This window comes from Lissotriton vulgaris, chromosome 3_1 (assembly GCF_964263255.1).
Source record: "Lissotriton vulgaris chromosome 3_1, aLisVul1.2, whole genome shotgun sequence".
NCBI lineage: Eukaryota > Metazoa > Chordata > Amphibia > Caudata > Salamandridae > Lissotriton > Lissotriton vulgaris.
Genome location: NC_141689.1, coordinates 81,675,653 through 81,699,308, shown reverse-complemented (window position 1 = coordinate 81,699,308; position 23,656 = coordinate 81,675,653). Strand labels below are relative to the sequence as shown.

The 23,656-nt window shown below is 43.5% G+C and overlaps 1 protein-coding gene across 1 annotated transcript in view; it reads left to right on the top strand.

Annotated features, from left to right (window-relative positions):
* DYSF (dysferlin) overlaps positions 1-23,656 on the top strand; it is a 1,070,125-nt gene that overhangs the window by 986,006 nt on the left and 60,463 nt on the right. The window contains exons 52-54 of the mRNA XM_086960107.1: positions 2,355-2,443; positions 6,023-6,118; positions 14,126-14,267. Of these exons, the coding sequence (XP_086816233.1) occupies positions 2,355-2,443; positions 6,023-6,118; positions 14,126-14,267 (327 nt within the window). The remainder of the gene's footprint in view (positions 1-2,354; positions 2,444-6,022; positions 6,119-14,125; positions 14,268-23,656) is intronic.

Here is a 23,656-nt window from a genome sequence, read left to right as displayed (position 1 = left end):
CTGGGCTCTGCTTCTGGCGCCTGTTAGGGGCCTTGGGGGCAGTCAGGGGTTTCCTCCTTCCAACTGCCCATGGCACCAGGCTGCAGCACCTTTCGCCTCCGCAGACCACACCCCAGAGAGAGCTTCTCTTCCTGTGCAAGTACTATTTAAAAGTGGAGTAGGGGGTTGGCAGGAAGTCTCTGTGTGTCCTATCAAACAGCGACACATCACTTCCCTGCCCCTGCTCCCTCCTCCTTATCCAGCCTCTGGGTTGTTCAAACATGGCGTCGTCCAGTGTCTCTGACCACATGGCCTCTGAAACCCAACTCCTTCCCCCCTCACTGCCTTCACATGAGGCAACCTGGTGCCTGGCACCCAGCGACAGCAGTTGATGGATTAGCTTTTAGCACCACCTATCTTTTCTCCTCGGAGGGAAGATCTGTGCTCTGGGAGGAAAGGTCATTATTCTAACCTGCCAGGGTCAGACCCCAGCCAGGGACTCAGAGAAAAATGACATTTCTGGACGACCCAAAAGCAGTACAAATATGACTTTGGACTTAGCAGAATACTCATTTTCACATCTGCTACACTGTACATTAGTACGTGTCTGGAATCTGTAGGCTTTGTGGAAGTAATTTTTAGCCATGGGCCTCACATCCCCATAGGGAAATAATGAAGTAAAACATAGTAAGACACACTGACTTTCCCTGGCATGTTCCTTTCCCGTATATAAAGCCTATTCCATGTCACCACCCAATTCTGCATAAGCCGGCCACACCATTCACTCTGTAGCTGCTCCTGGACTGTGCACACTAGGAATCTCCCCTGCGCAGCCCCTAGACGTGTGCACACGCATGTACACCTGTGTCTGCATGTAACCAGCACGGTGCCCCTTACTCCAGCCGCTGCGCAGCCGCCTGGACAAGCCAGGGGGACACCAGTAAAATCTCCATGCAGTCTCCTTCATTATGAGTTCACTGTGGGCGAGTCCCAGATTACGAGGCTCCCCCACTGTAAAAGCTCAACAATTAGGTGCTCAAAAAGAGAAAAATCCGGGCGGCCCATAGTGTCAGAACCACCTTCTAACAATCATGCAGTGCATCTGCCTCAGCGGTCACTCACCTCCAGCTCATCTTTAATGATGTGTCCAAACTATGGTCTAGCATCAAACAGATCTTAGAGGCCCCGGACAGCTGAAAAACACATGTCGTCCCATCTTTAATACTAGGTGCTGGCCTGGAGCCTTCTGGTCAAGACATAGGGAAAACGCTGACCAATGTGTATGATTTGCAGAAGTTAAAAAACCTCCAAAGTCTGGAGGAAAACTGTAAATAAGGAGTAGAATCCACCATCTGAATCTCCTTCGTCATGGAGATAATACCGTGAGGGAAATTCAGCAAGCAGATTTCACCCTGTATTTAGGGATTCCAGCAGAAATTGGAGGTGTTCCAGTTACAACTTTCCCAAAGTGTGAATGAAGCTTAAGTAAAATAATATCCCTTCTTCATTGGTTGGTAGCAGTGTTCTTGTATGGTGCCAGCAGACGATAGCCTATGTTTAAAAGAAGCATTGGTAACACCAATATGTCTGGCTTATAGTTAGAGTCTTGACTAAAAACATTTTTTTAAAGCCTGCTGGGGTGTAAATGGTGTAAAAATACAGCAAAAATAATTTTCTGTCAACAATTCACTGATAAGAATGAGAGAAAAAATTAAATGTGTAGTAACTGTATAATTTTAAGACATAATATAGTCCCTCATGCATACCAATGTAAGCACTCCATGGGAGGCGGAATTATACACCAAATGCCCAATAGCCCGAGGCGAGAGAGAAATCGTAATCAAGGTGGAGCAATACCCACTCTTTCTAGAACTGGTAAGAATAGTTCTTGCACTCAGCTGCACTGTCAAGCCAGACCTAATGACTATAGTTAATACAACCCTTTATTTGGAATTCACACTTACATGCTTTTCTCAAACTTTGAATGTGTAGGTGTAGAATTATTAAAGGAGAAAATTGGCGAAAATATATCTTTTCATACTGGGTTATAACGTACAACAGGAATGGGAAAGCTTTACATGTCTTCATTCCCATTTCTCCTCGCGGTGTATTTCCATTTGATTATTGGTTACCCTCTTATTCAATGATTTTATTTAACACAATAATGTCCTTTTAATTGCACTGCTATGATATGTTACACTGTTATCTCACATTTCGTTGTGTCATCCATCCCATTGTTATGTTGTGCTATGCTGTTCTGTAATGCTGTCCTGTCATTATTGCATTACCTTATGGAATGTTGTTATGTTACCTTTTGTTATTTTATTTTACATTGAATTGACACTTACAGAGTGTGATATGCATTGTTTCTATAGGGTAAACTGCAGCTCTGGATTGACCTCTTCCCTAAGTCGCTGGGCCCACCTGGGCCGCCATTCAACATAACACCGCGGAAAGCGAAGAAGTGAGCTGTTTTTGCTACAATATTTGCTTTGCTACCACGACTCTAATGATAATTCTCCAAATTTGTATCTTTCAATGGTTTTTCACCGTGTTGGTAAAATGGTTTTAAAAAAAAATGGCAATCCTAAATTTGAAAGCCACTACTGGTAATATGTATGGTCACAAGGGATTGTGAAAATTGATTCCTGCCAGTAATTCTCAGATCAAGAGGCCTTAGCCACAAAAAAATGTAGAAAGCTGAGCATGCCAGACCGTTTTCATGCTTTGCAGGATTCATACCAATTCCCAGCAGAGAATCTACACACATTATTTACAGTGCTTAATTTGAGCTGGTGTTTGCAGGTGGGTGCTGGGATTATTTTTTATCATCAGAATTTGACCTAGAAGGAGACAGATACAGGCAGAAAAGGGGGACAGAAGGAGGAAGAGAAAGACGGAAAACAGGGAAATAGAAGAGACGACAAATAGTCCATGAAGTGAAATACAGGGCGGAGTGTATGGTGGTAAATAAAAGAAGCACAAAGTGAAATTAAGGTGAGGCATTCTGGTTTTTCAGCTCACCGATATTTGTTAGTTCGGGCCGCAGACTTCTGATCACTTATTTAGGGGCGGGTCCTCCATTTGAGAGGACGCGCGCTGCCCCACAAGCCCCAGAGCTAAAAATAAAACAGTGATAAAGTTTATTTATTACCGTTTTATTTTTTAGCAACCGTCCCATCCCGGACTGAGTGTCAGGACTAAGCGGACCAGTGCTGCCAAGTGGCAGAAGTAGGGAGTTGTGCGCTTTAAAATGCTCATGTCTCTTTGGCCGGCTGTATTGGTCCATTAATACATGTGACATTTTTGTAAATAAGATTTGCCGCACAATATTTATGTCAAATGCAAAAAGAACAATTGATGGACAGAATGCAGAATAATGTCCCCAGTACAGAGATCTGGGCCTAAATCCATCGTTTATTTGCTCCCCATGCTATTCCAGTTTGAAACCAGCCATATGCAAATCAGTCTTCACCCTGCGCCCAATGGGAACAGTGCCGCCGGAACTGCCAGGCCCGGTCCTCCCTGGACTGGAAACAAACATTCTAGGACCGGTTTCAGGGTTTCCACCACAATATATATGTCAAACAGTGTTCTTTGGCCACACCTCCCACACCGGCGCCCAGAGGGCCCTCAAGCTAAGGTCAAACTACTGGTACTGGGTACAAAAGCCACCACACCTACCGTTTTGGCCTGCCTTGATAGCCACGCACGAGCAGGGGACACTTTTTGACGTAGGAAGAGTCACAGATAAGACCACAACCAGATGGCACATGGTCCTGCCAGGAATACAGCACCCAGGTCCAGACTGAACAGGGAGCCGATGGACTGGAGGTCTCCATTGGTACCAGATGCAAGCACCTTGCACACCATGGACAACAGTTCCATGACACTGTATATGAGCTCAGACCCAGTAGCACCGTCCTGAGGCCAGGGCTGCTTATGGCCGACAAAGGCTGGCATCTGTTCTGCAGACAGTGAGCTCAGCAGAAGAATTGCCCTGAGGAATCATGGTCGAGCCGCCCATCGGGCTGCTTACATGGGATCCACTTTATCAGCCTATGAGAAGTAGAGCAGACATGAGCTCTATCAGCCTGTAGAGAAGACATGAGCTTTATCAGCCTGTAGAGAAGACATGAGCTTTATCAGCCTGTGGGGTTGTAGAGGACTTGAACTTGGTATCAGCCCCTCAGTCCAGGTGGGGCCGTTTATGGAGATTCAGACTTGAGCAGCTAGCAGAAAGATGGATCAAACTGGTGAAAGAGGCTCCCACTAGTAAATGACTTTGGACCTAAGTCCTAAGGTTTCTAATTTTTCATGAACTTGCCACTAGTATCAGGTTCCAGCCTTTACGACATTCTGTCCTCCTCTTTGTCCTACTCAGGGGAAACCCAGGCACCAGAAGGCGTGGGGGTGCAATGACATAAACATACTTCTACTTCTTCGCCTGCTTCCACAAGGTCTTTTTTCCATCAGCTTTGCAGGGATTTCACTCGTAAGTAATAATAATAGTAATCCACATTTGTAAAGCGCAAGCAATCACCCGTAAGGGTCTCCAGGTGCTGGGGGCCGTCGGGAAGATTAAGCAAGCTATGGCCCAGTGTCACATGGTGCTGGGCTAATCTGCCCCCAGCGCCGGTAATCGAACCGTGGTCCCCAGATTCCAGCGTCAGTCGCTCTGGCCGCGGCGCCACACCTCTCCTGACTTCAATTCCACTTTTGCCAGGGACCCCTGGACGGAGCGGGAGGAAGTACTGGGTGAATAACTTCCTTGGCACCTGCCATACCTCACAGTGGCTGGAACAAAAGGCAGCAAAAATCCCAGGAGCACCACAACGCATGAACACAAGATTGGGGGGGAGACAATGGGTCATGAAATCCTCAGCAGCCAATCACAGTCAGACTAATCCAAAATGACAGTGTGCCATGCAAACCCTCTATTGGGGGATACCCATAAATGTAGAAACATAAGTAATGATATCACCTAGGTACGTCTCAATCCAAGTGGCTGCATGCTGCGGAGAGGCCGCAGGAACACAGAAATGGATGTAACTTCTGCCACCTCCAGGCAACCTGACAGCCCCTGGTTAGGCATATCAACACCCCCTACACCTCCTAACCTGCGAAGGATGAGAAGAGGCGGAACGACCACTACCGCAAACCCCCCGCGTTCCCTACGATGAGTTAGTCCATTGGCAACAAGGGGGGAGCAGTGACACAAAACTATATTTAGCACTTGCATCACAGGAGGGAGCACAAAAACACCTGCCGCACCAACCCGCCCCATAGGGAGGCGGGGGTGGCCGGCAGTACCCCACCTTTACACACCCCACATGCACAAACAAGGGTGAGGGTTGTAAACAGGAGTCTATCCCCGTCAGACAGAAAACAGAAATTATTTTTTTGTTTCTAGTACCTGGAGTGGTGGCTGAGCCTCCCTCCATGATGACCAAAGTCATGTTCTAGTTTGAAGTGGACACTGGAGGGCCTGACTGGGAGGTGCACTCAACTCACTGCAGTGAGGACTGGGAGGGGGCAGTGAAAGAGGAGCTAATAATCAGTGGCTTTTTCTGGAGTCTAACAATTACACATAGAGTTGTCATTCCAAATCTTCAGAATTGCATACTATCAGTGCTGGTCTTTACTTCTTTTGCAAATCACTGACATCAGGTGTTTTAGTTTAATTGGTTTAAATGAGGCAGTTCAAGACTACAACTCCCAGAATGCAATGATTTGTTAAATAATATCCTGCAACTGGAAACAGTGTGTTGCATCAACATGAAGAGATCTGATAGGCTCACACAGATACTACTTTCAACACACGTGGACTAAGCTTCTTTTATGAATGCCCAGGAACTCAGGAAACTTTGCTCCAAGTACAGTTTGATTTACTTCTAAAACTCTCCAGTCCGCCCCAGCATGCCCCATTAAAGATATCAAGGTTGCTATCTCAGAAGGGTAGTCCAATTGGAGTTTAGGAGAAACTGGTCTCTAGTGAAAGATGTTTGCAGAGAACTGATGAATCTTTTTCCTTTCGCTCCAGGTTCTACTTGCGCTGCATTATCTGGAATGCCAAAGATGTGATTTTAGATGAAGTCAGTGTGACTGGAGAGAAGATGAGCGACATTTATGTTAAGGGGTAAGTGCTTTCTTATTGGTTATTAATACTGTTTTACATTTTTAGTGCAAAAGGTGCAGTCTTTTCTTGAAAGCTTTGGGCACTTCTTTGTGTCGCTTTAATCAGGTCTTACCGGGACCTAATCTGGTTTTGTCTAGGTGACAGCATTGTATTAAGGTTTGCAGTCTCTTACTGTCCCTTTGATCACCTCCTATTTAAAGATTCAATTTTGACCACAATATCTATTTATCACACACAGCCCTACTGCTATATTTATTTCGCAATAAAGGTAATAGAAAGAATATCTGTTGGAATGCCCAAGACGGGCCTTCAGTTGTGTCTAGCAATTGGAGACTTAATAGAAGGGGTATCCGCTGGCACAAGGATTCACTTCAGCCTCTGTAAATACATACATATATATATATATATATATATATAAATATATATAAATATATATATATATATATATATATATATATATATATATATATATATATATATATATATATATATATATATATATATATATATATATATATATATATATATATATATATATATATATATATATATATATATATATATATATATATATATATCTCCACTAGCAAATGTCCCAATCGGGGGGAGCGGCTGTACAGCTGGTGCTGGCAGCGAGGTTTAGGATTACCTCGCTACAAATGTTTGAGCAAAAACCCTTCAATAAATGAAGACGCCGCACACCACTTCAAAGCTTTAGCTTCAGTTATTTATTCCAGTAGGTTTCCTCACCTACGCGTTTCGGACATTCACTGTCCCTGGTCACAGTTAACAACAGCTGTCCCACATTTGTGTTCATTATTTATACTATGATACCACCCAGCAAATTATGATGCATTGTGAGCATAGTAGTTATAATCAACTTATTTATACAAAGTTTATCCTAGAGCCATGGACAGTTGGAGTCCGGCATGTAGCAACATGAAAGGAAGCTTTTTGCACGTATATTACGATTGAAACGTGCATCTACAAGCTGGTTTACGGCTGCGGTTCACATCAGTTGCAAAATCCCTGGCCTATGCATTGATGACTGAGTGTCTTTTCATACTTAATACCTAAGATTTATGACTGAGTGTCTTAAGGTCTATCAAGACTAAGTGCCTTGTTGCCTCTTTTACCTTTCATGTTGTCCCTGCCTTTCTCACATCTGTCTGACTCTCGGATAAAAAATATTATCATTATTGTCATATTACTACATCACATGTTACTCATTTTTCTGTTTGAAACTAAGTTATTATCTAACCATCTTGCAGTATCTGAGTCAAAGGTCTTCTTAGAAAGTTGATTGTCAATGTTCTCTATTAGTCATTTCTGGGATAGCGGGATTTAAAGTTGCACATGCCTTTCCTCATCCCCGTTTAAACCCCACGGGCTTCTGGTTTTGAATTTAATTGTTAATTTCGATTCCAAATGTCTCTGTGATCTGGTACGGTCTCCTCCTCTTTCGTTTTCTTTTACTAGAGCAATTCCTGAATACTTGATATCTTTCCAGCTCTTTCCTGTATGGATCTTCATGTGTTTGGCAATCGCATAACTGAAATCGTTGTTCTGGATTGCTCTAATGTGTTCCAGGATTCTTTTTTTAAGAGGACAGATTGTCGAGCCAATATATTTCATGCCGCAGAAACATTGTATTTGATAGACAACAAACTGGGATTCACACGTTATTTTGTCTCTTATTTCAAAGTTTCTGTCTTTTGAATCTTTGATTCATTTTAGATTCAGACCCACTTTACATGCTTTGCACGAAAAGCATTTGGTAAAGCCAAGTTGGCGTTTGTCGAGCCATGTAACTGTTTTTATTCTTGTGAAATGGCTGTTTACAAGAGTATTCTGTATTGAGGGGGCTTTCCGGAATGAAATTGACGGTCTGTCTCCTATAAGGGAGCTAAGTTCACTGTCTTTTTTTAATACATTCCAATATTTGTTTAGAATTTTGCGTATCTTAAAACTTTCTTTTGAATAGGTAAGAATCAGTCTCGGTTTGTCATCTTTTGATTTAATTGACATATTGTTTTTTGGTATTAATGTTTCCGCTCTTGTTTTTGTTTGTGCTCTTTGTTCTCCTCGTATGATATCGGTGGGTTTGTACCTCCGATTTAGAAAGCGTTTTTTGGTATCCTCAAATTTGTTGTCCATTTCTGTCTCTTCTGAACAGTTCCGTTTCATGCGTAAAAATTCGCCGTAAGGAATGCTCTTTTTTAACGATGCCGGCAAAGACGCTTTCGGGCAGTCGCGCGCTTTACAAGTTGACAAATCAAATCAAATCAAGTTCGTACCATGAAGTACACTGTTCGTTGATGTCTTTTTTTTGAAGACCGTGGTTTCCAATTTATTGTTTTTTACATAGACCTTCGTGTCTAAAAAGTCTATCTCCTTTTTTTGGATATTATATGTAAATTTCAAATCCACATCATTTTCATTCAAAATTTCTATATATTTGATTAACTTTGATTTTGAACCTTTCCACAAGAGGAAGAGATCATCAATGAACCGGAGCCAAAGTACCACGTCCGTGGTATATTCTTCGTTCTCTTCTCTCTAAGCTATGTTTTTCTCCCACCAACTCATAGTGAGATTGGCAAAGCATGGAGAGAAGGAAACGCCCATGGCACATCCGCATATCTGTGCAAATATCTTTTTGTGAAAGAGGAATACGTTATTTGTTAGACAGAAAGTTACCATATACAACAGCATGTTAGTGTGTCTTAGCTCTGATATTGGTCTTTGCTTTAGAAAATATTTGATTGCTGTCAATCCTACGTCGTGTTGTATTGACGTATAAAGGGAGACAACGTCGATTGTGGCTAAGAAGTATTCTGGTTGCCACTCTGTTTCATTAATATTTCTAAGAAAGTCCCCAGTATCTTTGATGAATGAGCTAAGTGTTGGAACGATTGGTGCCAAAAAATAATCAACGTATGATGCCACATTTTCACACAGGGAGCCACAGCTAGATATTATAGGGCGTGCAGGGGGTTTGTGCAACGTCTTGTGTATTTTGGGCATGAAGTAGATTGTGGGGGTCATGGGATATAGTACAGTGAGGTACCTTTTCTCCTCCTTACTAATTCATCCTTTTTCATGTATATATATATATATATCCACAATAACACCGCACTCCTTCTGGACTACAGTGGACACACGGAGAGTGGCATGCACGCCTGCGGAGCTAACCAGCTGTATAAATCCTTTCGTCAATGTCACTCGTAGCGCGCTCTCAGTAAAGAAGACACTGTGCAAATCGAAATTACTGCTGTTTAATCACAACGCGTTTCGCCTTGACAGAAGGCTTGATCACATGATCAAGCCTTCTGTCAAGATAGTGTCTTCCTTACTGAGAGCGCGCTACGAGTGAAATTGACGAAAGTATTATAAATATATATATATATATATATATATCACATACATACATACATATGTATATACATATATATATATATGTGCGTATGCACATATATATATATAGCCATACACTCTACAATACATGAGTGATTTCATTTAATTCAATTTAATCAATAAGACGTATACAGTTTATGATCTTTATATGGGTCGCAGGCATGACTATTCAGGGATCAACCAGAACATGGAAGTGGTAACAAGAGTATTTGTGCAGCAATTTTGAAAAAGTTAGCCTGGACCTAGGAATGATCTGTACAATTAAGATTTACATGGAATTTTTCGAAATATACACCGCTTTCCATGGTTTTCTGGTGTCCCCTTGCTTTATGACAAGGACTGGACACACAGGCACTGCAGTCATATAAAGAACCCTGGGCTAGACCTGGTTGGTAGTGCTGTTAGTGGTGTGGGTGACCAGTGTCCCTACATGGTCTTCGATATTAGTTGCATCAGGCTCAAGTGCTAGGTGCATTCACATGTGTTGTATTGCCCACGGTTCCATCGACAGCTCTGCATCCCTTCGCGAGCAGGAGACAACCACAAAGGCTGCAACTCAGCGGCCTGAGCCCTATTCACAAAAATCTCACTATAAGGCCCTAGAACAGGTAACGCCCTTTGATATATCAAGCTCTTACAGACCATTCGTTATGCCCCTAAACAAGTTAATATTAGCAATGGTCTCACTTAGTAATATATATAACTCAAATATTAAATGCATTTTTAATGCAATGCAAAAAAACAATTTTAAATAAGCGAATAGTGACCAAGGTGGTAAGAATTGAAATTAATTCACCAGAATACCCTGTCATGTACGAGTCTGATCTAATAGTTATGCTTTGGGGTAAGTAGTTGTCCTCCACCGACCGCCCGGTCGGTGGAGGACAACTACTTGTCCCTCTGCACCAAGATCACCAATACTTCTGAGCGTCTCGTCCCTCTGAAAAAATGCAAACCAAGGAGAAGAGCAGCCGCCCCCTGGTTTAACGACTCATTGAGAGCCCTTAAGCTGGCCTGCAGACAATCTGAGAGAAAGTGGAGACAAGGCTATCTCGACTCCAACAAAATTCTCTGGAAAAACAACCTTCGGGCGTACAAAACAGCCATTGTCCAAGAAAAGGCTAACTACTACTGTTCTACTATTACCAACGCCACCAACAGTTCAAAAAGTATTTTCCAGATACTTAGAAATCTAACTCACCCAGAATGCGCCACGTCGACGCAGCCTCCCACCCAAGCCCTTTGCGATAATCTGGCAACTTTTTTCATTAATAAAATCAATATCATTATTCAAAACTTGAAGACCCCCCCCTTACTGGGAGATGCCAACACTCAGGGAGCCAGTACTTGCCCTCATGATTTGCCGCCTCGATCCTCCAGCTTACCGGCTAGACTGCGAGAATTTCCTAAGATCTCTGAACCCGAGTTTGAAAACCTGGCGCTCGGAATCACCTCGGGTTCCCCGCTCGACCCTCTGCCTCCAAAAATTTGGAAAAGCTCTGGAACAGAACTTTTTGGCATCCTGCGCCAAATATGCAACCAGTCTCTGCAATGTGGCTACGTCCCAACCCCGTGGAAACAGGCGCTTGTAACTCCGCTCTTGAAGAAACCCTCCCTGAGCCCAGATTGTCTTTCTAACTATCGACCCATCTCCCTACTGCCTTTCCCTGTGAAAGTAGTGGAACGATGGGTCAGTTCCTGCCTTTCCATTCATCTTGAGCAGAACAACCTTTTAGACGATCTCCAGTTCGGTTTCCACCCTGCCCACAGCACCGAAACTGCGGTTTTAACAGCCATGGAGGATCTTCGCATGCGTGCAGACAGGGGCCAGCCAGTAGCATTAATACTGCTGGACCTGTCTGCCGCATTCGATACGGTCAACCATAGGACGTTGTTGCTGAGACTCAGGGAAGCTGGTGTGGAAGGCACAGCTTTGCTTTGGTTTCACTCTTACCTGCAGGACAGGAGACAGGCTGTCTCCCTCCCCCCATTCCAATCCGCCTTCTCACCTGTGCCACAGGGAGTCCCCCAGGGATCTTCCATTAGTCCCATCCTTTTTAATGTGTACCTTAAACCACTGATCACATTAATTAAGTCATTCGGGTTAAAAACAATTAATTACGCAGACGACACCCAGCTCATTCTCTCCTGGGAAGGAGAAGACTCCATCTCTCTGACCTCCTTCCATGAGTGTCTTAGAGAAACGGCTGGATGGCTCCATAGGAACTCTCTTCAATTTAACGCCTCCAAAACAGAGGTTCTGTTCTGTGCTGGCACCACTCTATCTTGCCAGTTCCCGATTGACTTCTGGCCTCCTGAGACAAGGGAGAAACCTAAACCTGTCTCTTCGGTCCGCAACCTGGGGGTCTTGCTCAATAACAAGCTGAGTATGGAAACCCAGGTTGCAAAAACAGTGGGGATTTGCACGGCTTTGCTACGCTCCCTGCGAAAAATTATGCCACTTCTCCCTGCACAAGCCCGGGCGTTGGTAGTCAGGTGTACGATTCTGAGTCGCCTTGACTACTGCAACGCCCTGCTCCTTGAGTCCCCTGTCACGTTACTGGATCGGCTGCAGCGAATTCAATCAGCCGCGGCCAAGCTGGCCCTTGGCTGGTCGAGAAGGTCTTCGGCCACAGCGGCATTGGCCGAACTGCACTGGCTACCCATAAAGCAGCGGGTGGCTTTCAAGTCCCTTTGCATTGTATTCAGGGCTCTGCATGGACTCGGGCCCAGGCCCTTGCAAGCCCTGTTTCAGTGGTATACTCCCGCCAGAGATCTGCGATCATCCTCGGCGTATCTGGTAAGGGTGCCCAGATACAATAAAGCCAGAACTGGGGGTAGATCCTTTAGGGTCGCAGCCGCCAAATTATGGAACAGCTTGCCCATTGACATACGCCAGATCCCTCAACTTCTTCCATTTAGGAAGCGCATCAAGACCTGGCTTTTCCCTTAGACCTCCCCGCCTCTACATACCTCGGTCTCTTCCTCAGTAAAGTATTCTCCAGCGCCAGGAAGCCTGCAAGGTATCAGCTGCGCTATATAAATAATTAAAATAAATAATAAATAAATAAAATAAATAAGAGTACGGTCTTAGATTGTGCAAATAACTGTGATAAAGGAAAGTTTAGGAATACAAATAGTATTTAAGCTTTCCATGAAATCATATGTATAATGCATAATTAATAGATCAACGCCTTAGTATGGATGTGTGCAACTGTTTAGGCAAAGCAAAGAAAAGTAGATTGTTCGAGACACACGGGGTGGTTAAATGAATTCCCGAGACTGGAAAATAAATGTCTTTGATGACAAGTTTATCAGGTAATATTGTACAAAACTCCCAGCCTATAGGCACCTCTTTCTTTTAAACTACAAACTTGAACTTTCATGCAACAACCCAATTAATTATGGGCAGCCGCGGCCGCTGCAGGTAAGGGGCAGTGGGGCTGGCTGGAGCAGATTTCGAGAGACGACCACAAAAGAAAATTAATTACTTATTTAATTTACCCTTCTGGCCGACTCTCGAAATCGCCCCCGAGCCGGCCGATACGGCTCTTACCTGCAGCGGCCGTGGCAGATTCTGGGGCTTGTAGTGTTGGCTTATCGCCATTGACCCAATGAGAGTAACAGCCCAGGTTGCAGTAGTTTGTTGAAGTACCTAACAGCCAGATTCATCATTGTTCCGTTTTGCGAGTCCTTAATAGCGATTATTAAGGAATCGCTATTAAGGACTTGCAAAACGGGATTCATGTAGGAACCGCTAAATAAAATGCGATTCCTACATATTCCTTATTTGAGATTAGCAAATTGCTAATCGCAAATAAGGAATAACTCCCCATTCATTCCTATGGGCCTAAAGGCCCATAGGAATGAATGGGGAGTTATTCCTAAATGCCCATAGGAATGAATGGGAAGTTATTCCTTATTTGCGATTAGCAATTTGCTAATCGCAAATAAGGATGCGATTTCAAGGGTGCCAGGGGTGTCCAAAGGACACCCTGTAGCACCCCTGAAATGAAAATGTAGACTTATGTTGCGCACACACATGTCCAAAGGATTTGTGTGTGTGTAACATACAACTGAGAAAAATGCACAAAAGTGCATTTTTCTCAGTTTTCGCTATTTACCACGAAGTCAGACTTCTTTTTATGGTTCATGAATAGCATTTAAGGAATCTCAAATTGAGATTCCTTAAATGCGATTGCAATTTGAAAAATCGCAATTTTTTACGATTTTTCAAATTGCGAGTTCATGACCCATTGATGAATTCCAAATGCCATTTTTGCGGGCGCAAACGGCCAAATTCAGCGATTCGCACCGTTTGCGCCCGCAAAAATGCTTGATGAATCTAGCTGATTGTCTCTCATGAGGTGTAGTTGTCTGGTAACTTACCTGAGTTATACTACTCCAAAGTAGTCCAATTGACACAACATGAATGAATAAAATGTGTTTCTTAGACACCCTGCTGTAACCCAATCCTACCTTAGCTTGAGACGACAGATTCTGGCAGATTGAAACAGTGTAGTACATTTGGTAGATGCAGTCGCTACTTTCAATTTTTCAACTTTAATGTGCATTCTGATTTTATCTCAGCTGGATGATTGGCCATGAGGAAAGTAAGCAGAAGACAGATGTCCACTACAGATCTTTGGGTGGTGAAGGGAACTTTAACTGGCGATTCGTCTTTCCTTTTGATTACCTACCGGCCGAGCAAGCCTGTGTGATAGCTAAAAAGGTAAGTTTAATGTGTTGTACATATTGAATCCCAGGGGAAACATAGTTTAACTTTGTTCATCATTACCATTATAAAGTTGTTGAAACTTTGCAGTAACTTCTCCAGTTAAAAGTTTTCTGTGTTACCGCTATCTTGTTCAGTGCTTACATTGTAAAATATTAAGTGCCGGTGCTGAGCACCGGAAAGCACCGGCTCAAAGTAAGCACTGATTCTTGTTGCATCTCAAATTCTAGTATTTGATATGTATACATAGTGGCAAATTCCTTTATTTTGAAAACGTTACTCATACATCAGTATGCACACAATAAAAACAACAGTTCTAAAGGTCTCATTCAACTTTTTGATAAATCTGAAAAAGATTTTGTTATTTATTTGTCGACAGCAAAAATTGCGCTAATGTTCGGATTTCTGAAACTTATGGTGCAACTAAATCAGATTTAGGAACACAAAAGGTTGAATTTCCAGTCAGGAATCCCAAATCCTAAAAAATAGAATGAGGTTTGCAGAATTGTTTGACCACATATTCCACTTATGGCGAGGACAATCTTAAATATGGTGGATTTTTCCTTCGCAAACTTGTCAAGGTGGTAGTCAGGACACGGTGACTCTACAGGCAGTCAGGGTGTCCATTGCGAAGGCTCTGGATCACTACAAAGTAATAGTGTGTGAGAACTTGCCAGTTCTAATGGTTTACGGCATTCTTTACATTTCCGGCAGCACACTTCTTCAGCAGCCCCACACAGGTCTATTGGCTGGCACAACTGCACACCTTATGGTGCAGAAGGTTCCCTCTATTCTCAATTAAACACTTTTCAAGATTCTGGGAGCGGGGAAGTTTGAGGCCACACATGCATGTGCTCCTACTTGGTATAAATACATTCTAGCCCCTTGCATGCTCACGACGAGCTCAGCTCGTCATGAGCTACAGTGCTCCGGTGCTCATGACGAGCTGAGCTCGTCATCGCCATTAGAACGCTCGCACGCTGGGATAATTCCCCTGCTGTGCTGAACGTTCTATTGAAACGGGTATGGCCGTGAGGAGCTCAGCTCGTCATGAGCACAGGAGCACTGTAGCTCATGACGAGCTGAGCTCGTCATGATCACCGGGGAGCTGTGCGCGCCCCCCTCGCGCCCCCCAGCACAGCAGGAAAATTACCCCAGCAGCCAAGGTGTTAAAATGAAAAACATGGTTTAACCATGGTCATTCATGGCTCACCGAGGATAATCCGTGGAGGACTGTGGTTTAGTCACAAACGCGAAAACGGCTGTTCACAGTATATGGTTCTAATACGTCACATTCTTCTATAGGTTCACTTTGCTCATGAGATGTGGATTATATTTCTCTTTTCCAAGCATGGAGTTTCTTTGACGGGAATTGTACAATGCCCGACTCCCCCTCCCCACACACAGTATTAGTGAAGTAGCAGGTTTTTGTTAAGATTGATCAGACCAGCATTCATTTCATTGTATAGATATTAAAGTGTGGTGCGGCATATGCATGATTTGACAGATTCTTAATGTTGCATATTCATAGTATATTTGAACTGTTATGTTTTTTTGGGTAAAAGCTGAATAAAGTCTGTGTGATTGATTGATCATACAACTAAGAATAATTTTGTTTACCAATAGGATTGCAACAATGAAAATAAAGAGATTCTCTTGATCCTCTTAATCACAGTTTGGATAATCCAAAGCATGACATGCGACAAATTATATGATGGCAGAGATCTCGAGTAAACATTAACCTCTGCACTGCCCTAAGCTCATATTTTCTTCTCCTGGCACACATACACCACACATCTTAAAAAAGAGTTGAAGGGCAAGTTTTGTTGTTGCAACAGTTTCACACATGCGTTGAACCTGTGAAACAGTATATTTTACCGCTTCTGTCTTTCTCATCTTTTTCTTGTAGCGTTTGACTTGATTTATGAGTAAATTGTTCATATATAAATGTCATGTAAATATTAAATTCAAGAAAACTTTGCATTGGGAATAAATACCCCATAAATAAGACATACTTGGATGAACATCAATACCCCATTGTGGAGAACAGATCATACCCTGCTTCATTCTTTCAGCTACCTCCACGAGGAAGTGTTTATTAGTCTAAACCACAGTACATGTGAGAATTAGTTATTGAAGCTATTAAAATCCTTTTTCAGGTTAGTAACTTTCAGTGCGCTGGGTGGAAGTTACTTTATTTATCAGCTTCAGCTTTTTTGAGACAGTAGAACACCATGTTCTGCTATAAAGTGTTAAGACTCACTGAGCCATTGTAAACCTGCTTAAAAGTCTTTCTACGGACTTCAAATTTCATTCAAAATATGATTTTTAGTACTTGTAAAAACAATTCACAACACCATAGCACAGATATTCCTCTTAAGGATACCTTTTGTGGGTTTCATATTTCCCACAAATCTACTGCACATTGCCTCAACTTGGAAATTATGATAATCCTTTCAAATTCTTCTGTACGGCCTGGTTTTTCAGACTATTTTTTGTAAACTTTAGCAGTTCTTTTGTGATCTATACTTCTCTCCTTCAACTTAATTTTCAATTCTTTTGCAGAGATATACTATGAATGAATAGATGAATGTGTTTTCTATGAAAAGACAATCTACTGTTTCTTCTTAGGGCATATAGCCGATTAGTGACCTGCTTCTATTTGTCATTGGTTGAATGTTTGTATTGAGATTAACAATGTGTTGATGTTGAAGAATTTGTAGAGCACTAAAAGTGAATAATAGATTCAGAAGATGCTGAACAGAGACAATAGATTTTGTATCATGACCAAGGAGAAGAGTTAAGCCTTGTGCTGTTTGCAGAACATCACCTAGTTTGATTTGCTGAGGAGCATGAGAGGGAAGCTCTTACATGCCTTAGATGCAAAGTAAGAGAAAGAGACTCCTCCTAACCTGGATCGGTGGATGATGTTCAACAACAAAAGCAAGGAGCGCCAAAGCAAGGAGCACCAATGTATGCCATTTGTGATGCTGAAGAAATAAAGAGCTGAGTTGGTATTCAGTCTTGTAGAAGTGTGGAGAAGTGTGGCTCAGTGGTTAGAGGCGGCAGACCCGGAAGCTGAGATCGGCCCGGGACCAGCGTTCAATTCCCAACGCGGCAGGGTCTTGGATCAATGTCCGCGGACTCGATAATTCTCTCCTCGGCGTCTACTCTAACTTTGGGCTCCACTCTGCAACTCTGGGCAATAGCTTGCTTAATCTTCACAACGGCCCCTTCAACGCAGGGGATGCGTGGTCTCACTTTGGGGGTGCCCAGGAGGGACCACCTCACAGGGAAAGCCAGGACGGGTTCCCCAGCGGTATACAGTGCCGGGACACCCCAGTGTGGGTAGCTGTGCGCTTTACAAGTATACCATTAATTAATTTAGGTAGTCAATGTAGGTTAGTCGTCATACTTGGAAACATAAATTCTATGGGTCATGCTAGGAACATCTATAGCAGCCATATTCTGAATAAGTGGTAGCCGATATACTGTATACTTAGTATCCTGCATAAGGAGGAATTTCTGTAGTCTGACTTCAAGGATATTGCGGTCTGAACCATTATTTAGTAAACGCATCTTTTGCAGAGTTTTGAGACACATTAAAAAAACTCTTAAAAATGAATGTATTGTTTTGTGGCTTCAGTGTGGGCAGAAGAGCTATGAGGAAGCCAAATTGTGGTAACAAAATATAGATATAGAGGGGGCCCAATGCCTGAGTGTAAGACGATGGAGCAATGTAGCCCCGCAAAACATGAACTTCGGTTTTGTCATTGTTTAGTTAAGAAAATATATCTCATCTACTATGAGTTCAAACAGGTCTGGAAGTGATATCAAGTACACATAACTTATTTGTCTAAAATGGGCATCCTCACAACATACATTAACCAGAATATATTAGGCAGGCATCCAAAAGCACAGTCAGACTGTTCATATGACTGGGAAACAATGAGGCATAGCCAGCCAAAACTCAGATGTATTTATTTTAACATGCTCCTTTTGAGTGACCCATTTTAAGTTCTTCAAGTTGGCACCACCCCCAACCTGAGTACTGGGGGAAGAGAGAAGTGTGTAAGGTAAACTCTGTACCGGAAATCACTTTCTCAAATTATTTAGCTATTTCCCACGAATAAACTCTTCTTCAGTGTCTCTAGTAGACAACATACTAACATATTCTTTTTATCGTGCAATCGCATCTTTCCTTTTAGGTAGCCCCTGTGCGCTCTCTGTCTTCTCCTAACTATGAACCATACAAATGTCCCACGTCTACCTCAGCTGCTGGTCAGACGGAGAAAGAATCTGCATATATCATATCTAACCTGGAAACTCTCTCTCACAGTTGATGCTTTTGTGCCATCATGATGGCACGGAATGGATTACTCGCTAAAGAACTACCTATTTAACAGTTGGGTGTGTGAAGAGGAATTCCTTCTGATTGCGGGGTATTCTCGTCACCTATGAAGATACTAAAATCTCCCGTCTTGTTTCTTGTAGCAGCGCCTCTTAGGTGCATCTGACCTCATCACACCTATGTATAATATTAGGTTTTTCCTCTCAAACCGCCTGTTATCTTCTGCATGACTTTGACCAACTGTTGACCCATCAGCAGATTGTCTCCTGGAGAATCTCATTTCCCAGCAGCTGTTTTGTGACCTGGTACTTTAAGCAGAACTGAAACAAATAGATTGTTTTTTATTTCCCAGGAACATTCCACATCGCATAGTGTCAGTAGCTGTTTGAGGATCTGACAGGTTTGAAGACAAAATGGTAGGATATTACAGAAATGTGATCTGGCTTCTGGAATGGTGTATCCAGGCTTACAGGACACGATGAACTGCCCAGCCTGGTTTATTTATTTATTTGCACTTTATTGTCGCACAAATGTGGTTCAAGTGCATTGAGCGCTTTAAACAAGATCAGAAATTGGAAAGTCGGGTCAAATTATAGAAAAATTCAGCAAAGGATCTTAGGGACAGGAAAGAGATTAGGGCCTAGATGTATCATCGTTCCCATTTGCGATTTCTTAATAGCGATTTTTACCGAATCGCTATTAAGAAATCGCAAAATGGGATGTATGTTTAAAACCGCTTTTTTTTGCGATTCCTTATTATTCCTAATTTGCGAATTTGCAAGTTGCGAATTCGCAAATAAGGAATAATTTCCCATTCATTCCTATGGGCCAGGAGGCCCATAGGAATGATTGTGAAATAATTCTCAAATTGCGAATTCGCAATTTGCTAATCGCAATTTGAGAATTATTGCAAGGGTGCAGGGGTGTCTCATGGACACCCTGCTGCACCCCTTAAACTTACATGTGTGTGCATATGGCCCACGTACATGCCCTATGGGCATGTATGTGTGCCACATGCCACCTTCAAAATTGCTTAATTGTGAATTTTGAATGGAATTCGCAAATTAACACCAACCTGAAATTGGTGTTAATTTGCGATTTCTTAACCTGAATTCGCAAATTGAAATTGCTTCATACATGGCATTTAAGGAATCGCAAAATTGCGATTCCTTAAATGCTTAAGCAAAATAAGGAATAGCAATTTTTTGCGATTCCTTATTTTGCTAATTTCTCATACATCCCAAAAGATGCAAAATGTCCGTTTGCGATTCGTTAAGGCCGAAATTCTGCGAATTTCGGCCTTAACGAATCGCAAAAGGCTTGATACATCTAGGCCTAAGTGTTTATGACCTTAGCCAAAGTGTTTGTGAAATAGGTCGTTTTGGGTTCCCTTTAAAGGCGGTGAGACAGGGGGTCGTGTCAAGAGCTGGTGGGGGAGTTCCAAATCCTTGCTGTTCCTCCTGAGTTTAATACAACCTTCCTGCTTGAATATGGAAAGTCTCAGCAGCCGCACCAGAGATTTTCAGTTTTCCCACCAGATATGAGGATGCGGAGTAATAAAGGGCTTTTTGAGTGATGCAGGCACTTTTGAATTGAGAGCATCAAAGGTGACTGAGGCACTCATATGACTGTGGTTAAGCAACTTATACTTCGCCTTTTGACCCAAGAGACTTGTGAATTTCTGACACTATCTCAACCAAAATTCTTCCTTTGACTGACAATTAATTTCCCTTGCCAGAGAACTATGTCTTAAAGATGAACTGGTAACAAGTGTGGCAGTAAAACTGCCAATTTTATGAAGATTTAATGTATTTTGCCACACCTTGATTTCAGTGCTGTGTGCTTTCCCACATTCGGTCCATCACCTGTTGTGTTTGTATATTCCGCCCTAAGTGCGCCGGGGATGCCCAGACGTGGGTCCCAGGCACTCCACACCACTGGAGTCAAGCTAGCCGGGCTGATGAGAGGTGTTGCCTCGAAACCGGTCCGGCCCTCGGATGCTTGATTCCGTTCTGGGAAGGGCATGGCTTTTGTAGTTCGGACTGGACTGTTCCCATGGGGCACAGGGTCAGAGCTGATTTGCATATCGCCATTGTCTAACCCAGGGTGGTGTGGAGTGCAAAAAAACGATGGATTTGGGCCCAGATCTTTGGACTGGGGTGAGTGTGTGACATTGATCCACATTCGGTCCATCACCTGTTTTGTTTGCATGTTCCGCCCTAAGTGCGCCGGGGATGCCCAGACGTGGGTCCCAGGCACTCCACACCACTGGAGTCAAGCTAGCCGGGCTGATGAGAGGTGTTACCTCGAAACCGGTCCGGTCCTCGGATGCTTGATTCCGTTCTGGGAAGGACATGGCTTTTGTAGTTCGGACTGGACTGTTCCCATGGGGCACAGGGTCAGAGCTGATTTGCATATTGCCATTGTCTAACCCAGGGTGGTGTGGAGTGCAAAAAAACGATGGATTTGGGCCCAGATGTTTGGACTGGGGTGAGTGTGTGACATTGATCCACATTCGGTCCATCACCTGTTGTGTTTGCATATTCCGCCCTTTGTGCGCTTGGGATGCCCAGACGTGGGTCCCAGGCACTCCACACCACTGGAGTCAAGCTAGCCAGGCTGATGAGAGGTGTTACCTCGAAACCGGTCCGGTCCTCGGATGCTTGATTCCGTTCTGGGAAGGACATGGCTTTTGTAGTTTGGACTGGACTGTTCCCATGGGGCAACAGGGTCAGAGCTGATTTGCATATCGCCATTGTCTAACCCAGGGTGGTGTGGAGTGCAAAAAAACGATGGATTTGGGCCCAGATCTTTGGACTGGGGTGAGTGTGTGACATTGATCCACATTCGGTCCATCACCTGTTTTGTTTGCAATTCCCAAAAGGAGTGGCAGCTTTCTCAGTTTGAGCAGTAGCAACCTGCTGCAGTCGCCCGCGTGGAGGAATCTTGCTGGTTGGATCTTGATTTTATCGCTCACGCTCGCCAATTTACCATTGAAACACAAGAAGAAACTCCACCACGTGGCGGTTGGTGGAGTTTTCCAAAACTCCAAGCTCCAAGCGGAGCGTGGAGTGGAAAAAACTCTGAGAACTCTGCTGGAGTAGCGGAGTTTACCGCCCACCCCTATTCCATGCTCGTAAACCCTGGTACTATGCAACTGAAAGTTAATCCCTGCGGATTGGGGAGTAACCTTGCGGGCTCAGTCTGGGTGAAATCTGCATGAAATTACTTTTTTTGTGAGGACTACCTCACCCGAGCAGCTGGTTAATGGGAGTAGAAGGGAAGATGAGGGATTGTGCCTGACAGAGGATGGGGAGGGCATCAGGGAGAAGGGAATAGTGGTGTGAGGCAGCGGGCAGCGTTCTGTGCTCCCTCCTGCTGCCGGAGAGGGTTAGGTTTGGGTCAGGGCTGGGCCTAATGCGACTTTACTGGCTGATTTTGTGGCTTGTGAAATCAAGCATGGCATTCATGCTCCCTAAATATCCAGGTATGTGAACACCTGGCCAGTTATAATCAGCCAGAGCTGTAACCCACCCAGCTATACTACTCTGTCCAGCTTATCGCAGGAGCCTAAAGTATGTAAAAAGTTTCATTTTTTGATGAAAATCCAAAAAACCTGATTCACAGAATCATAATTAGTGTTTTTTTTCTGATTCCAAATTACACTTACAGTTGAGAATAATTGCAACATAATTGCAACATGGGTACATTTTGTTGCGTAAGTTTAGAGGCAGAGTGGGAAAGCCTGGGGTGAAGGCATTTGAGCAAAACTCTATGTAAAATACTTAGAAAATCCCAAAAATCAGAACTTTGTGGGTATTCATAGTTAAGTTCTGTGGCTATTCCCACTTTAGAAACACATACAAATGTATGTGTACAACATTTATCAGTATATACACTTCTAGTGTTGGAAAATAGTTCACCCCTCCCACCGCCCATAGTTGATATAGTGAAAAGGTTTTCCCCACTTGGAGAAAAAAAAGGCTCCAATGGCAGGTGCAGAGCACATGTCCTCACAAGATGTACCGCCTGATTGCCCAGTAGCCCGCCAAGAACAGTAAGTAAGGGGGATGGGTGTACATAATCTATGATTAGTAATCTATGATTTACTTAAATTTCCACTGGTATTCCTGAGCGTTTTACTCAATTTCTGACTTTTTCAAAAAGGTTTGTGACTCGGATCTAAGAGCACAGAAGGTACTACTCTCAATCAATCAATCAATCATGGGTTTGATGAGCATCACTACTCACCCGTAAGGGGCTCAAGGTGCTCGAGAGAGGAGGCGCAGGGTTCTGTTCATCAAGGAGGAGGTCTATCGAAGAGCCATGTCTTGAGGTCCCTCGTGAAGTTGGGAAGCGATGTTGTCTGTCTGAGGTGGAGCGGTAGGGCGTTCCAGGCTCTGGCCGCGAGAAAGGATAAGGAGCGGCCTCCCGATCTGGACTTCCTGGTGCGGGGGACCACGGCGTAGGAGAGCCTGGCAAATCGTAGGGTTTACTTTGGGGTGCGTGGAATTCGAGTCGGCTGTTCAGGTGTGCTGTCTGTTGTTGTGGAGGGCTTTGTGTGCGTGGGTGAGGATCTTGAAGGGGATTCTAGTCTCGACGGGGAGCCAGTGGAGTGTGCACAGGTGCTGGGTGATGTGGCAGTGCCTCTGGGGATTGTAGTTTACTTCCAAAGTCTACCTTGATCTGATGTCCGTCCAAAAGTCTTGACTGCCTCTTCCAAACTGCAAATGATTCAGAGTATTCTTTAGTTGTTATTTCTTAGCATGTACTATTCAAGACAAGACTGACACGTAAAACGGAACCGCGCTGACTGCGGTGCGCGGAGGCAATGGGCGGCTAGACAATGACACTTCCAAACAGAGCAGACCCCAGTAAATCAGAATCACAAACCCAGGGCATCAGACCTAAAACAGCTGACTGTGGGGGCTAATTAAAATAAGCAGTGACATCAGATGTAGTGAATATGCAGGAAGTGATGCTACAAGAAGTGACATCACAGCTCTATGACCACCATCAGTTAAAAAAAAGTAGG